This window comes from Plectropomus leopardus, chromosome 9, assembly GCF_008729295.1.
Source record: "Plectropomus leopardus isolate mb chromosome 9, YSFRI_Pleo_2.0, whole genome shotgun sequence".
NCBI classification, from domain to species: Eukaryota; Metazoa; Chordata; class Actinopteri; order Perciformes; family Serranidae; genus Plectropomus; species Plectropomus leopardus.
In genome coordinates, this window is record NC_056471.1 from 23,024,452 (window position 1) to 23,041,621 (window position 17,170).

A 17,170-nucleotide genomic window follows, 5' to 3' on the forward strand; every position below is an offset into this window, starting at 1 on the left:
CATTGAAGCTTTTTTTAAACACAGGCAAACTTGCTTAAAAATAGACTAGATTTCATTCTCATTGCTGGTAGACCAGAGCTGTGTGTACGGCTCTGCAGTAGATGAGTATACCCTTCTGTGTGCATTTATATTTTTTTCTGTTTTTTTTTTTAAAAAATTTTTTTTATGTGTCACATTCAGTGTCACGGACAGGTCAGAGAACAGGTAAACCTTAAAGCAGCACAAATGGAGGCCTGTGAAACTTTATGGTGGTTACTTATTTTTCTATATCGATTAATTATTTATTAATTATTCAGTCTCTCTTTCAAACAGACACTGATTCAATTTAGTGCAGACTAAACTGAATAGATGTTTTAAAGCCGCAAAGGAGGAGACAGACGGAAATTTGTACTGGTTCGTCATTGGGTTAGACTCAGGCTGTTCTCCCAAATTGTTTGTATGTTATCTGTACAAAAAACACAATGCACCTAAATTCTTACATATCCCAGGTATTTTGAAAGGCTGCAGTCATTACTTACATTGGACTTTCATCTGGAGATGCGTTATGGGAACGATGTGAATTTTGAATGGACATGCATTTTGAGTATGCATTGAGAAAATATAAGAACCTGATTAACTCAAAGAACATGATTCATTAGTAATATTTTTAAAAAAAATCAAAATGTCTCCATGAATGAACAGTATAAAATAATTTGCTCATTATTTTAGCTGAATTTTACATTCATAAAATATATATATATATATATTTTTAAAAGAAAATATATATTTTTAAAGAAATTGCCCCATATACTATAAAAACACATCTAATTAAATATCTCAAAACAATATCAAACTTAAAATTATGTAATAAAGAATAACCCAACTATGAATTAATACGTATCTTACAACTTTATTATATAACGAATTAGGTAAATCTCTCTGTGTGTTCATACTGTTTTATTTTATTTTATTTTTTTGGTCTGTCTGGTTTTGACTTAGCTCATTTTTTATTTGTAAACTTACGTATTGACCACTAAATGTACCGTTTTCAAAACTGTTAATAAAAAATAAAACAAACAAACAAACAAAAAGAAAGAAAAACAAAAAACAACCCAAAACTATCGCGTCAAAGTAAAAGCGGAACTATGTGCATGAAAAGTTGCGGAGGACCGTTTCTTAATAGGGACGGACGTATCGGTACTTCCTGTTATTGAACGCAAAGAAGACGATTAGAAACATCAACACTGACGCGTTTTCATTTCTCTCCTTTTCTCCCTCTCAGGTCACCTTGTTTTCGTTAGTGTGTCCGGTAGTTCCGGTGACAGTGAAGCGGTCGGTCGGGATGCCCCTGTCGGAGCGCTCGAGCTCAGACGGCGGCGGGGAGCCTCGCAGTCCTCGCGCCCGGAGACAGCGGACTCGCTCGCGCAGCCGCCACCGCAGCGACAGCCGCGAGCGCAGCCTGTCTCCGTACAGCTTCGGGCCCAAACTCCCGAAACCCCGCAACCGGGAGAAGGAGCACGAGGAGCGGGACCGCCGGTTCCGAGAGGCCAGAAACATCAGGCGGATCCGTATCGGGAGCCCCCGCAGGTCCAGATCCAGGTCCAGGTCCCGGTCCCGGTCCAGAGACCGACACAACAACAGTCACAACCACTGGAGCGAGCAGCGGGACGGTCCCGGTAAACACGGCGGCTTCAAAGATGATTATTACTACGAGCAGCAGAGAGACGACGCTCAGAGACAGAGACAGGAGGCGTTTATCGCCAGGTAACAGAAACACCTGATCACTATCGATTACATCCGTCATCGATTAAAAGATTGACTTCAAGAACACAATTCATGAAACTAGAATATCACATTCTAAGTTTTATGCCAATATTTACATACAACTTAGCATGTAATATTCCAGTTTTAATCCTTTGAAACCTGGATCAGTATCAGTCGTGTTCAGATCCCTTTCACAAGCATTTAAACATCTGAAATGTGAGCAAATCTCTTTTTGAAAACATGAAGACAATGAGCAAGAAACGGACGCAAGAAAACGATTTTTAGATTTTCTTTTAAAAAAGGGAACCGTCCAGAAAATTAAATTTATAATTATCATAATTCCATATAAAAATATGTTTATATATGCTAATTTTCTGTCATTTTCTCTGTCGTTTACTCATTTGTTTGTTAATTGTTGTGTCATTTTTTTTTTCAATTTGCCCCTTGCCTTCTTGTCATGTTTTTTAATGAAATCAAGCTAATTTGCACAGGCCTTATAGGGTTAAATTAAAAGAGGAAGTTGTATGAACGTGTCAATGTTTCTTTTTTTCACATTTATTTGAATTTATAGTGTAACGGTCAGTTATTTGATTAGACTGCTGCATCTTTCTGTTTTTCTGTTGCAGGCGTCTTCAGGAGAGGGAGAGGATCGGGGAGTTGGGCTGTCCTGAAGTTTGGGGATATTCACCCAGAGTGAAAGAGCCTGAGTAAGTCTGTAACACATCGATAATCATGTGAGATTGTTTTTAAAGAAGCGCTACGCATTTGTTTTTCCAGAGGGTGACACCTGTCTCCCCTCTGCACACGTCTGGCTGCAGAAAGCGTGACTTTCTTTCTTTGTTCTCCACCAGCTCTGATGAATTCACACCAGTCGAAGAAGACGAGAAAAACAGCAGCTCCGAGTCGAGCTCAGAAGGTAAAGAGCACAATCTCTGCCCGAACATGAATTAGTTACAGTGATAGTTTGTGCCGTTTGAATTTACACTAATTCTGTCATTTACAGAAGAGAAGAAGAAGAAAAAGAAGAAGAAGAAATCCAAAAAGAAAAAGCACCAAAAACACTCAGAGGACAGCGAGCTGGAATCAGACTCAGATGGTAAAACATCATTGTTAATGTCGTAGTTACGTGACATACTCCGCAAGTTTGGTCAGCTGAACTGTAATGTTTTTATTCCTCAGAGGAAGAAATAAAGAAGAAGAAAAAGAAAAAGAAGAGCAAGAAGTAAGTGCAAACATACGGATAAACACAAGCGTCGGTCACACAGAACAGGGCCAATTAACCAAACATCAAATGTTTCCGAACAGGTCAAAGAAGTCCAAGAAGAAGAAGGCAAAGAAGAGCCGCAAAGAGTCCAGCAACTCCAGCAGCGAAGAGTCGGAGGAGGAAGAGGAGGATCCCAACGGGGTGATGTGGGTGGAGAAAACGTGCATGGATGAACATGTGGTCGGCCCCGAAGCTCCGCTCACGCACATGTCGCAGGATGACAGACCTCTGGAGTGAGTCCGCTTTTTATCATACGTCACTAACACAGTTTAAAACATTGTGATTAGAATTTACACAATGAAGACAAATAAACTCTGACAGATTATCGCTGCAACTGAAGACAAGAGGACAGCTTTCTGCTCTAATCCAGTTTAGAGCAGAATAATCAGGATTTATCATTTTCCTCAGAGCACCGCAGACTCACAAACATGCTTGTAGTGTCGACTCTGTCCTGTTAATTTATTTATTGCAGCGTCTGAAATATTATATTGCATGTTTCTTTTTTTTTTAATTGATAGTGGACTCCACATCTTTTGACTGTGGGAACTTGTGCTTGTGTAAATTTTTCAGTTTTCTGACTTTTTTTTTTGGCCAAATAATCTGCAGGATAATGAATAAAATAATTTGTTGCAGCCCTGGCTCGGCATGAGACAATATGAAAATTATTATCTCGGCCAAAATAAGTTAGGTTCACCGTATTATCCAGATAATTATCCATATTTATGATTATCCCAATAATGGAAATTCACCACAATCAACTTCTTCTGTTTTTTTAATCGTGATCTGTGATAAAATCGTCCATAATCTAATCCCAAACCCTTGATTAACATTACTACTGACTATATATTATACTATATACTATACTGAACTGGAGAAGAAGCTTAGAAGAAACAAATACTCTTTCTTTATTTACTGCACACAGGAAATATTTTAGAGTCTTTTTTTTGTTTACACTTTTGACTCTTAAGGTTCAATAAGTGAATTTTTCTCCCTCCAGTTTTGGTCATGCGCTGTTGCCAGGTGAAGGTGCTGCGATGGCGGAGTACGTAAAAGCAGGCAAACGTATCCCCAGAAGAGGTGAGATCGGTCTCACCAGCGATGAGATCGCAAACTTCGAGAAATCTGGCTACGTGATGAGCGGCAGCAGGTACGTGATGTTTAGAAACAGGAATCTACGTTCTCATCTTAAGATAAGATAAGACAATCCTTTATTAGTCTCCTGGTGAATTCACAATATTACAGCAGCTATGAGGTACGAAGAAATATTAGCAGTATAATATAAATACAAATATTAAGATATGAAAATGTTGGCTTTTATGTTAGGATTTTTACTGCAGCGTTTCAGTAAATGGTGATGGTTCAGATGTCGGTGTGATCCACGACGTGCCCGTCTTTATCATTACTGCGACACTGACGTGTTTCTAACGTAACCCTGCAGACATCGTCGTATGGAGGCCGTGCGTCTGAGAAAGGAAAACCAGATCTACAGCGCGGACGAGAAGAGAGCTCTGGCCTCGTTCAACCAGGAGGAGAGGAGGAAGAGAGAGAGCAAGATCCTGTCGAGCTTCAGGGAGATGGTTTACCGAAAAACCAAAGGCAAAGAGGAGAAGTGAATTTCACGTCTGTACAGATTATATGACACCTTTACCGTCTGTCCTGAGGTATCAGTGTTTTATTTTTTGGAAGATGATCCCATTCAGATGTGGTTAAATGTACAGTGTGGAGGGACGATCTTAACTGTAAAGAAATGTGTTTACGTGACTCTAAGAAGTTTTTCTTGTTTTATATTTTCCATCATATTTACTCAAAGGAATCTTCCCTTCAAATTGTTCAACCTTCATTTTCTCTCGCAAATGTTTTATCCTGATCAGAACGGTAATAAATTTTCATTATGAAGTTGTTTTCTAGATTTTTCTTTTTTTTTTTAAATAATTTTGGAGGCCCTGAGAGATAAATGTTAACAGTAATTCGTAAGTGAAAAAAGATTAGAGAAATGTCCAAGAAACATATCATTTTGTCAAAAAAATGTTTCCCCCGCCCTACTTTCCTGTGAGATTTACCTTTCGACTCGTCGGAGGTTCCCCGACCCCAGCATCAGAATAACTGAATTAGAGCGATTTTTTTATTTATTCCAAGTGACGCGCTTGTTGATACTTACTTGAGCTGCTTGTGGAAATATTTTAGCAGGTCAAAGGTCAGTTTAGTTCACTAATAGTTAAATAACTTTAGTTCTCTGTATCTTTTTTCAGCCAGTTCACTGCAGCTGGTGGATGTTGGTAAAAACAAGCGTGTTTCTCGTTAATCTCATAATATTTTGAAAATGATTTGAAAGGAGTATTTTAATGTGGACTTTATGGCTAACAAGAAAGCAATTATTTTATTTTTTAAATTATTGATTAATCCAGTAGTTCTCAACCAGATACATGAAGACCCTCGGGGGTCCTATAGGGAGTTCCCGGGGGTCCCCAGAAAAATGCAATAGTTTATTTTCACTATTTGATTAAATATATAAGTGATCCCGATGAGAGTTGAGTCATATCAGACTATCCTGATCATTGGTTTCACATCGTCCATGATTTTCTCCTCAACTATAGTTAATAACTAAAGAACTCTGGTCTTCATCATATTAATCACCAACGTCTTTTCCGATGCAGTGAGGAGACACTTTATCATACGGAGGCAGTGAGTGTCGGTTTAGGGATCCTCTGGATTTATCTGTTTATCATGTTACGCAATAAATTGTTTATCAAATGTCATCAAATTTGGAAAAATACATATCACAACTTCTCTAAGAAGCACTTACATTAATGAAAAAGGGAACCTTTATATGGTTGGCGATTCATTTTCTGGCAGAGAGACTCACTGTTTATTCAGTCTGAACAATTAAAATACTTTAGAGGGTTTTTTTTCCAGCGACTGCGATGCAGCTTTAAGTCCTGGAGGATACATTCAAGACCTGATCAGAACTAGATATCTCAGACAGTGTCTAGTGTCACCTCAGACACTGATATATTCCTGCACCGCAGTGCATTATCCCCAATACAGCTGCAACATATGAACATGTGGAAAACATTTATTTGACTGGAGCTTTATTCTCGTCTGTTGTGTTGAAATTCAACATCAAGCCAAGATGCCTCAGAGGATTTCCAGCGTGGAAGAGTTTATTTGATAACAGGGACGACTGCCTTAAAAGACTGAAAAAACAAACAGCTGAATGTTAAATAGAATTTTTTAATGTACAGTTTTCTTCTCAGATGGGTCTTGAAATTCCTCGTCATCAGTGGATGTTTTCGAGTCCCTGTTGAGGAAAAAGAGACGATGATCATAGCCGAAGAGCGTTTTCTGTCATCCATACAGCTTTTGCTTTTAGTTCAGTTGATAACAGTATGAAACTCATGTGACACAAACTTAACTGAGCTGTGTAACGCATCACAGTGACCACGTCGCACACGCGGTTGGCCGACTCAGGCGTTCGGAGTAAAAGTGCCGGATTAGTGTGTTTACAGACTGACATCTCCCTCTGCGCCCCCTTTTTAGAGTGCATTTTGGTAACTTCAATTTCTAGCAAAGCTCTGTCCATTTGAAGCCTCAGCAGAGGCCTCTTCAGCAAAATATTAAAAACACCCGAAGCCGTGTTTGTGTTCATCAAGCCGGTTGCTCAGATGTGCAGATTCTGCTGCATTTGTACGTTTAAACGCTGTTGAGCAGGATGGAAAAAATAGTACGACACCTAAATCCCCTCTCATAATGAAAGCCAAAACTTCATTATCTAAATCCATTTAATGATTGTAAAGTTTGCTCATTTTTTTGTCTTCTTGTATTGAACCACTTGTTGTGCCTTCTACTTTCAGTGTCTTTAAAGCAAATGTCAGGTTGTAATTAAATTGTTGAGGAGAAATTTGTTAAAAATAATTCGGGATTTCAGATTTACATTTTGTCCTAAAACAAAATAACACTAAATCACCTACCCAAATAATATTTTTTGTTATCTTGTGCATACTGGTTAGTGCAAACACTAAATGTAGAGTTACGTGATTTTGACAAAACATCACGATTTTAAGCTTAGGTTTGGTTATGCATTTTCTGACTGGAGCATTTGTCACACATCATACATCCAACAATAACTTCTGTTTTTACAGTTTCTGCCCATGATAAATGGTGTAATTTTGGTGTATTTTACAGGGGTCCAATGCATTTCCACAGACAAAATTTCAACAATTTTTCATGACTTTTCATGGACATTAGAGTCACGTCACATTGTCAGCAACAGAAAATTAACTTTCCATTATGTAACAACAAACGATTACTGTAACAATTTAATCACACGCAACAAAATTTCCATGACCTTTTGAAAACTTTTTATACTTTTGCTAATCCCATGACGTTTCCTGGCTTGGAAATTGTGACTATAAAGTGACTTTTCCAGGATTTCCATGACTGTAGGAACCCTAATTTTAAAGAAAACATGCCGTCCAAACAGGCTGGATGACTTAAAAAGCATGTTTCCTTTAAAAATTGACTAATATAAATACAAAACACAGACACTTAAAGTTATATATAATAAATATTGTGTGTGTGTGTGTGTGTGTGTATATCCCTCCCCAGTGTTCATGCCTCCCCTCATTACACCACCCACTACTCTCTCATAAATAACGAACGGTCCCTTGAGTTGAGACCTGAGAGACAGCCTCCAAACAGTACTTGTTGGAGGTTGGGACAATAGAAAAAATAAGCACCGTTTAAAGTAGGAGTTTTCTTCCTAAATATTTATTTCTATCGTGGACTCTCACCTTTGAGTCAAACTCCCGTCCCGTCCCCGACACTCGCCTGTCTCTGTTTATCAGATGCCACTGCCACGGATGCCGGGCCAGCCTCTTCTCCTACAGGGAACAAACAAGAAATAATCCAGTCCAGCATTTTGGAGAACAGACACACGGACAGTCTGCGTGTTTCCGCCTCAGTCCTCCTGTAAACATGTTCAGGTTCACATGTTTCTCCTCACCTTCCCTCCGTTGGTGCCCTTGTGGATCAGCGCGGTGGCGACTCCGGGAATGATCAAACACACGGTCATGACGCCGAAAGACGGCAGGATTTCATACCACATGATTACAGCCGGTGACTGTCAAGACAGCGAGCAATTTTGATGGCAACCAAGTTGCCCTGCGGTTACCTTTGACCGTTTATTTTGCTAAGAAGCTAACAAAATGTCGACTGTCCTGCTGACGGCCTGACGTGTTCCGCTTACAGAATAAATACTTCCGGTCGGATTTCGTCAAAAGAAAAGCGGAAGATGATAAAATAGCCATTGTTGTACAAACAGTTTAAAAGTCATGCTGTCAGAAGTTATTATACATTTTAAAAAATATTTTTGGAAGATATATTTGCTGATAAATTGCTTCCGCAGTTAAATAAAGGAAATACATTTCAGGCAGCAAATTGATATTTTTGGAGAAACGATTACATAGCAATCACTTTAGCTTGTATTCGCTATTTTAAGATCGAAATGATTATTTTTACACCAGTTGCCCACTGAATAGTCGCTAAGTTGATGTAATAATTCGTGTCATACAAAAAATAAACTGCTTAAAATGTTAACGTAAACCTGCAAGCTTTTATGTTGAAGGGCACCCGATAGAGGAAGCTGACTTTGAGGTCATTCTTTAAAAAACAACAGATTAAACAACAAAATATAACGCACTTGTCAGACTACAAGAAAAATAACGCAGACAAATTGAAAACAAAAATTTAATTTAAAAAAGTCCACATTCTCTGTTTTTTTTTCGTTGTTTGGCTTGTTTTTTTTTTTTTTAAACGGTTCTCACTCACAGCGCCCTCGTGCTGTGGTCACGCGGAGCTGCAGGCCCAACGGTTAAAGGAAGTTGGTCCGTTTGCTAGCAGCCGGCTAACTTGCTAAAAAAGTAAACAAGTCTGCGGAATGAGATGAAATACTACCGCGGGACAAAAGTAGCTTTTCAACTATGAAGGAGGACAAGGAAAACGCTCGGCCGAAGGAGAGAAAAGTGGAAATAAAGTGTGAAGATGGAGAAAAGACGGAGAAGTCGAAGGAAAAGAAAGAGGCCATGACAAAGGTAAAACTTGCTAGCTATGTTAGCTACTGCTGCTATAAACCGTCAGTTATGGATACTTTTAGTTTCATAAAATTACAGCAAGTTCTCAACTGGCTTTGCTTTGTTAGATATATTATACATAGTTAACGTTTGTAATTTATATAGTGAGTTAGATAAATTGTAACTTGATTAACTCCAGTTATAAGTTAATGTATATTAAGTGTTCATTTTCCAGTCTGAATGTTTTCATAGACGTGGTAATACCTTAATTTGTCAGTAATCTTTCCCTTAGACAGGGTTCCCACGGTCATGGGGTTACTGGAAAAGTTATTTCATTAGGAAATCTGTTGTCCAAGCCTGGAAATACTTTGGAATTAACAGAATGTTTTGGAAAACATTTATATATATATTGTTTGGCTGTTGTTTAACCCTTCATACCTGAACAAATTGGTACTCTTTCATTTAAAAACATGAGCAGTGAACAACTTGGTAAGAAGTGATCCACAAATTGCAAGAAAATAGTAGATTTACAAAATTATTTTAAAGAAAAGCTAGGGAAAAGGAGAAAAGCTGGGGAAAAACTATACTTATAATTATCATAATTACATATATAAAAATAAAACATATGTTATTTATTTAAATTATTCTAACTTTTAAGCACCTTTTTTACATACTAATTTTCAGGTAATATTCTAGACGTTTTTATTCTGTTTTGGGTCATTTCTTCTTTTGTTGCTCATTGCCTTCTCCATTTTTTTTTTTTAAATAAGTCTAGCCAATTTGCTCATGTTTTAAAGGATTAATATGTTGTTAAAAAAACTCAGAACATGTTTGTGCAAAATATATTCCTTCTATTACTGATTAAATATCAAGTGCTCTGTGGCCAAAAATTATCAGACATGTCCATAAAACTTTTTCTTAACAAGAGTTAAATTCACAAAATTGTGTCAAAATCGTAATCCAAAGGCACATCATATTGCACTGACATCCATAGGACACACAACAGTTTGCTTATCTGCAAGTGCCTGTTCAATAGCGTATGGCATTATCTCTATATAGGCTGACCTCTTTTCTTTTTTTCTTTTAACTATCTCAATAACATGATGGAGGTGGGATGAAATAATATGGAAACGTTTTGAAATTGAATTTGTGAATATGTGGGAACCTTATTCAGATCGTGATCAGACGACTACCACCAAGTCTGACCAAGGAGGAGCTGGAAGAGCAGCTACAACCTCTCCCAGAGGTGGACTACCTGGAGTTTTTCTCCAACGACACCAGGTGAATTTATATAAGGTAGTTTCTATGTTTAGAAAATCCCAACAGTGATTCTAACAGTGTGACCTGACGTGATTTTGTTTTCCTTTCAGCCTTTACCCTCACCTCTTTGCAAGGGCTTACATAAACTTCAAAAATCAAGAGGACATAGTTCTCTTCAGAGATCGATTTGATGGATATGTGTTCATTGACAGCAGAGGTATGAAGAACACACATTTATTAAATAAAATCCTAAGGATGCTCTCGTGTGTGAATTGAGGCTTCATGTTTGTCTACATGTTGTTTTTAAACAGGTCAGGAGTATCCTGCCATTGTGGAGTTTGCACCTTTTCAAAAGACTGCCAAGAAAAGAAGCAAGAAAAAGGATGCGAAATGTGGAACAATTGCTGAAGGTAAAGATATTTATTTATTTAACGTTTATGTTATAATTGAAAAGAGAGGTTTGGTGATGGTTTGGTTCAGTAGGACTTTTTTTCCTCCATAATGCCTTCAATCCAATTAACTACCAGTATTTGCTTCACATTTGTGAATATATTCATTTGAATATATTTGCCACTTATTTCTCAAATAGTCATCCAAAATAACTAATTGGTGCTCGGGGTTGTCTTAATGTTGTGTCTAAGGACAACTGTTCTTAAGCTGATGGTTTTGTCTGAGCTGAGAATACCTTACTTCAATCAAGTATAGTTTTAAAGGTCCAGTGTGTCGGATTTGGCAGAAATGGAACATAAAATATTTAGTGTATTTCTTTAGGGTTTAATCTCCTGACACTGGGAATCTTTGTGTTTTTGTTACCTTACAACTAGCCTTTTATATCCAAATGGGAAACTCCATATGATTTCACAAAATGACTGAGCAGAGAAACACTGACAAAGACTGGAGAAAACACTCTACTAGTGAAAGCACACAGAAAGCATCCATCTGCAGGATCTTGCAGCAGCAACAGCTTAGTTAGAGGAACTAACACATGCCTGATGAAAGTCTGCATTAACACACAGCTAAACATGGTGTTAATTATCCTTACATTACAGACATTACTAAAGACTTCAAGAAATGCCTTATTGTGTCTCCCAGCCTCTCTGATGAGTGTTGGAAATAAAATACTGATTGTTAAATGTGGAACTGCTTTATTCAGTGATTTTATTGGTTTAATAACCTGGGCCGTTTATTTTAAGAAGAGACCTCTGCAGTTAATTTGGCTCCTCGAAAGACTTTTTGAACGATGAACATTCAAATTCTAACCAGGAGAAGTTTCAGCTGGTTGCAGTCTGCAATCCTCAACCTTAGATGCTACTAAATCCCTCCAATTTTGACACACTGGACCTTTAAAATATATATCACCATATTAAGCTACAGACAGTCTTACCAGAAGTAGCAGCATGTCTTTATTTGTATTTTCTATATTTTTTTCAGATCCAGATTACAAGAAGTTTCTTGAATATTACAACGGCGATGACGATAAGTTGGCATCAACTCCTGAGACTCTGTTAGAGGAGATTGAGGCAAAGTCAAAGGAACTTGTTGGTAGGTGTTCAGTCCCTCAAATTAAAAAGTGCACCTGGAAGTTTTGTTTTATATTTTAAAACAGACACGCTGCTGGAGTGATGAATCTAAACATACTTTTTTCCTCTCTGAAGCTAAAAAAACAACCCCTCTACTGGACTTCCTGAAGAATAAACAGGTAAATAAAGAAATGTGGCACAACACAGTTATGATTGTTTATGTGCATGAACGACGGCGGCCTCATGTCCTGTTTTAATGCTGTTCAGAGAATCAGGGAGGAAAAAAAAGAAGAGAGAAGAAGGAGGGAGCTTGAACGCAAACGTCTGCGTGACGAGGAGCGTCGTAAGTGGAGGGAGGAGGAGAGAAGGAAGCGCAAAGAGGCCGACAAGATGAAGAGACTCGAGAAACCGCTGGAGAAAGAAAAGGACCAAGTGAAGGAGGAACCAAAGATAAAGGTGTGTGCTGCAGTAGACTAAATTAGCTTAAACCACTGTGTAATCTCCAGTATCTCATTATAATCTTGTCTTTAACTTCAACTGTGAAGCTCCTGAAGAAGCCAGACCGAGGTGATGATGCTGATTCTGAGAAGCCGAAGGAAAAGTCCAAGAAACCAGAGAGGCCGAATAAGGAGGACAGATCCACGGGGAGCTCTGATCACAAGAGGCGTCAGCACATTGAAAATAAGGAAGATCGAGGAAGAAAGTTAGTTGCTTCACTCGTTTCTTTAAAAAATCTGTTTTTTCACTTCGAGCAGGACGCTTAAGCCAGATATTTTCTTTACACACAGAGCAGATGAAGATGGGAGGAAAGAGTTCAGGGACCGCGACCCAGATCGAGACAGAGAGCGTGATCGAGAGCGGGAGAAGGAGCGCCGGCAGAAAGAGAAGGAGCGCATCAGGCGACAGGACGAGGATCGGCGGAGAAGGAGGGAACGGCAGGATGGAGAGAACTCGTGCAGGAAACGGGAGGAGGAGGTTAAAAAAGATAAAGAGCGTGCCTTAGAGAAGAAAAAGAGTGAAAACACAGGAGACTCTGCTCACTCTGAGAGACCGGAGAGACCCGCCAAAGACAACAAGAAGGAGGAGAGTGGTAAAAGAGAACGACTGCGAAATAAGGTAATGACACCAGCCTCTTAACCCTTTGAAACCTGGCAAATTGGCCTGATCTCTCTCGAAAACATGGGAATAAGGCAACAAGCAGCTTAGGAAGAAATGACACAGAAATTAGCAACAAATAAGTAAAAAGAAGAGGAAGCACTTGAAAAATTAGTAAAAACAAACAAACAAAAAAACAAAGCACAAACATTAGGGTTCCCACAGTCATTGAAAACCTGGAAAACTCATGGACCTTGTAAAAATCATTAAAAGTTTGGGAAAAGTCATTGACATGTGCAGTTTGTAATAGATAAAACTACAATACTGTAACTTAACAGTGAATTTATTTTTTTTAAAAAAAAGTTAAAATCCATATGGTGGGTCAAGACAAAAAAATTGAGATCCTTGAAAAATCAAAGAGAAGTTTTTTTTCCATAAAAAGTTGTGAGGACCCTGAAACAAAAAAAACAAACAGACTAATGGGAAATCAAAGTAAAACAAACCAACCAACCAAAACAAAAATGACCTGGGGAAAAAAAACTACTGCAAATTGATACAAATTCTGTAAAATAATTTTAAATATATAATTTTCAAAATTATAAATATAGCTCTCTGGAAAATTTTCTCCAGCTTTTTAAAAAATAATTTTCTAAACTTGTTAATTTCTTACAATTTGTGTGACATTTCTTTTTTTATTTTTAAATTTGTTGGGGCTTTTGTTGCCTTTAATTGCCAGGACAGTGTGAGCATGAAAGGGGGAGAGAGAGGGGGAGACATGCAGCAAAGGGCTGCGGCTGCTGCAGCAATGACACAGCCTCCATACATGGGGTGCCCCTCTATACACTGAGCCACAAGGCACCCCTGACATTTCTTCCCAAGTTGCTCATTTCAGATTTTCCCCTGTTCTCGAAGAAATCAAACCAATTTACTCAGGTTTAAAAGATTTAAATAGTTTCTAAAGGCATCTGAAAGCGGCACATGAAAAGAGATATTGCTCCAGATTTTAAGGGGTTAAATCAAGTCATTTTTGCAAACATTTCCAGTATTATTTAGAGTTGTCTCCTTGCATCAGGACCGTCCTGCGATTCAGCTGTACCAGCCAGGGGCCAGGAGCCGAAATCGAGGTGGAGGAGGAGCCGAATCCAACCCTGCCGACAGGAAGCCAGACACGGAGTCCCAGAAAGTGGCAGACAAGGGGGACGATTGAGCAGATTTCTACTTACGGCATTTTAAGTTTGGTGAGGAGACAGGCCTGTGAGGCTCAGAGCAGCGCTGTGCCGCCGCAGGGCGACACCCACTGCAACTTAACCAGGGCTGCATCCGGCTCTCCCAGTCTCGCAGGCAGAGATGCGATTGTGGAGCCTCTTAGTGCCTGAATGTGACCCTCTTTAGTTTTATTTGTTAGGAAAGGTAACGATAACCTTTGGAAAGAGTTTGGCTGCAGGGTACATCAGATGGAGCCAAAGCTTTCTGGACCACGTGAACTCAAAGTGACCTTATTTCAGTATTGTTTCTCGGATGTTAAGAGCTGTACATGCTGCAAACATGTTAGTCCATATCACAGCTGTTTCACTAACTTCACCATGTCAACATTGCCAAGCCCAACATCATTTTTTCTACACTGTCTTGAAGGACATTTCTGTTGTTGCCATTTTCAGTTTAAAGTGTACTCATGGACATTACATCCTCCTCTGAGCAGGGAGTTTGACAACCCAAATGTATGTGCAGGACTTTTATTCAAACTTTTCATGATCTGTAACCGTAAAACCGTCTCACGGACACATCAGTCTGAACTCACCTAGTTTGGGATCATGTGTTTTGTTTATACAGAGACTGAGGAGAAATAGCCATTCCTGACTAGACTGCCATGTGACAGCCGCGCCTGCATGCAGACTTTAATCAGAGTGATCGACCTGTGGCCTTCCCCCCTTTTTCTAATCTGAAACTCCCCTCAAACATTAATGTGTGATGCACTTAACTGAATACAGCATGAGAACACGTCACTGCTGGTGATGCTAACGTACAAGAGCCGCTTTTGACTGGAAATAAAAGAGGCCTTTGCTAATGTCTTTGTGTCTTTCTTTGGTGAAATGCTCAGTCTTTCATTTTTTTATGTTATGGGCTTTTAAGCTGTTTCATAACACTGCAGTAGTTTAGTTTTGTCCACCTCTTCCTCTTTTTAAACCAGGCTGAGTTTGCTTAATTAACTGCTGGAAGTAGTCTTGAATCTGGGCCAGAAATTTTCTCTCGGGCCCCTGTCGACCCTCTTCAAGTACTCGTATAGTACTGAATTTGATTTAACAAAGGAAATATGTATCATTTGAGCACTAGACTTGACACAGAGCTCTTTTTTTAATTCCCCAAAAAATATATAATAATACCGACTCTGCTTTAGCTGATAATGTACTTAAACATAATTGACAAAGGATGAACCACATGTAAGAATAATTTAAGTTTGTAGTAATGCCAAGATGTAAGTTATCTCAAGTATTATCATTAGAGTATCATGTCCTTAAAGTGTTAAAAGTAAAAGCACCCAAAGTACAACATGAAACTTTTTTTTTTACTGTGTAATTAATTAATGTAATTAATTAGTATTTCAATAATATATCATGCAGAGGTGGACTCAGTTCCAACTACTTAAAATATTTTGGGTAGTCTCATCTATAGTAATGTATCTTCTTTTACTTTAATCTCACTGTGTATCTATATGCATGTCATTTATGTATATGTAGATGTTTTGGTGTACAGGTATAAAGTAGCATTGGAAATACTCTGGTATAATGTAGGAAAGGATTCACTTTATCAATTCCCAAAGGGGAAACTGGTTTACCACCATTGACAAAAAACAAAAAAGAAGACTTGTACAACAAGTAAACAAAGACACAGATACAAACTACACACTGGATCACACTAGGTAGAGACACTGAATAGAAGTACATTCCTCCACTGCAACAGCAACAAGAGGGCTAGTAAAACAAATACCACCAATAAAGTACCACCATGTAAACATAAGTAATTCCAACATACACTGAATAAATATATATGTCACGGTATGGTAGTACATTTACCTCAGTATTATTATTATTATTATTATTACTACCACCACTACTACTACTACTACTAATAATAAAGTACACACATTATGTCTGAAGGTCCTACGGTGCATGTAAACAAACCCTCCTCGTGGGGTCGCTGTGGGTAGAACGTGCAGCCTGTTCGGCGGACGCTGATTGGATAAAAGAGCCGACGTCACTTCCTTCTTCCTCTTCGACTACCGCCATAGTCGGGAAAGGACTGTGGACAAAATGGTAAATACAAAATCTTTAAACATCCATGTCAGCAGCCACTGTACACCCTCACAGATACGTGGTGTGATCCATAAATATCTTAATGTTACTTTATAAATCCTTATGTTTCCTTTAAATAGTGAATAAGAGCATTTTAAAGCTGTTCGATGATGCTAGCCGGTATCCGCTCTGTAGAGCTGCGCATGTTAGCCTCCTGAAGTGTTAGCTGCTAGCGTGCCCATATTTACTCTGTTTAAAACATATTTATTTTAAAGTAGCAGACAAACAGAACAGGAGAAAGGTCTGTGTTTTGACTCTAATGGCGCTGTTTGTTGTTTGCAGTCGTCCCACAAGACTTTCAGGATCAAGCGCTTCCTCGCCAAGAAGCAGAAACAGAACAGGCCCATTCCTCAGTGGATCAGGATGAAGACCGGCAACAAGATCAGGTGAGTGTATCGTGTTTTTGTGTCATGTGTGCATCACAGTGAATATGGAAGCTGTGCGCTGAAAGTTTACAATCTGCATGAGTTTGTAAAGTTGCATGACAAGATCAGGTACAACTGTTTTGATGCCCAGCGTGAAAATGAGGCTGTTGCAAAAGTATAAAGTATAGACTGAAGATCTGAGGGTCTAAAGTTAAATAATAATAATAAATTTTATTACAGACTCAATGGTCCAGATAAGAGCAAGACAATACAGACAAAAGATATAAAAGACACATAGAAGTACCATACACAACATACTCACAATGCAATAAGATCACTTAATAAAAAAAAAAAAATTTTAAAAATCCCTAATACAATACGTACAGATCACTTAAAAAACAATTTAAAAAGTCAATGACCACAGAGGAGACTACTATACCAATGCTTCCATATCCTGGACATATAGCGTGTAGTGCTCAATTTGATGCCGGTCAAAGCCATGATT

General features: G+C 38.5%; 2 protein-coding genes across 2 annotated transcripts; both read left to right on the top strand.

The window, feature by feature from the left end:
• Positions 1 to 1,160: 1,160 nt before the first annotated feature.
• Positions 1,161 to 4,903, top strand: LOC121948352 (NFKB activating protein). The gene is made up of 8 exons (XM_042493737.1): positions 1,161 to 1,743; positions 2,370 to 2,450; positions 2,595 to 2,659; positions 2,747 to 2,839; positions 2,923 to 2,965; positions 3,049 to 3,240; positions 4,005 to 4,154; positions 4,446 to 4,903. Exons 1-8 carry the CDS (start codon positions 1,322 to 1,324, stop codon positions 4,618 to 4,620), a joined length of 1,221 nt encoding a protein of 406 aa, XP_042349671.1. The 5' UTR covers positions 1,161 to 1,321; the 3' UTR covers positions 4,621 to 4,903.
• Positions 4,904 to 8,865: 3,962 nt separating this feature from the next.
• On the top strand, positions 8,866 to 15,015 carry upf3b (UPF3B regulator of nonsense mediated mRNA decay). Its single transcript, XM_042493122.1, has 10 exons — positions 8,866 to 9,096; positions 10,250 to 10,356; positions 10,446 to 10,552; positions 10,647 to 10,745; positions 11,767 to 11,877; positions 11,991 to 12,034; positions 12,123 to 12,311; positions 12,401 to 12,558; positions 12,644 to 12,971; positions 14,023 to 15,015. Exons 1-10 carry the CDS (start codon positions 8,986 to 8,988, stop codon positions 14,155 to 14,157), a joined length of 1,389 nt encoding a protein of 462 aa, XP_042349056.1. The 5' UTR covers positions 8,866 to 8,985; the 3' UTR covers positions 14,158 to 15,015.
• Positions 15,016 to 17,170: the final 2,155 nt, after the last annotated feature.

What these genes read in the sequence shown, in the direction of transcription:
- LOC121948352 (XM_042493737.1), top strand. Translation starts at nt 1,322, where the DNA reads ATGCCCCTGTCGGAGCGCTCGAGCTCAGACGGCGGCGGGGAGCCTCGC. An exon ending in CAGGAGGCGTTTATCGCCAG is followed by an intron (nt 1,744 to 2,369) that starts GTAACAGAAACA and finishes TTTCTGTTGCAG; the next exon opens with GCGTCTTCAGGAGAGGGAGA. An exon ending in CCCAGAGTGAAAGAGCCTGA is followed by an intron (nt 2,451 to 2,594) that starts GTAAGTCTGTAA and finishes GTTCTCCACCAG; the next exon opens with CTCTGATGAATTCACACCAG.
- upf3b (XM_042493122.1), top strand. Translation starts at nt 8,986, where the DNA reads ATGAAGGAGGACAAGGAAAACGCTCGGCCGAAGGAGAGAAAAGTGGAA. An exon ending in AGAAAGAGGCCATGACAAAG is followed by an intron (nt 9,097 to 10,249) that starts GTAAAACTTGCT and finishes AACCTTATTCAG; the next exon opens with ATCGTGATCAGACGACTACC. An exon ending in ACTTCCTGAAGAATAAACAG is followed by an intron (nt 12,035 to 12,122) that starts GTAAATAAAGAA and finishes AATGCTGTTCAG; the next exon opens with AGAATCAGGGAGGAAAAAAA.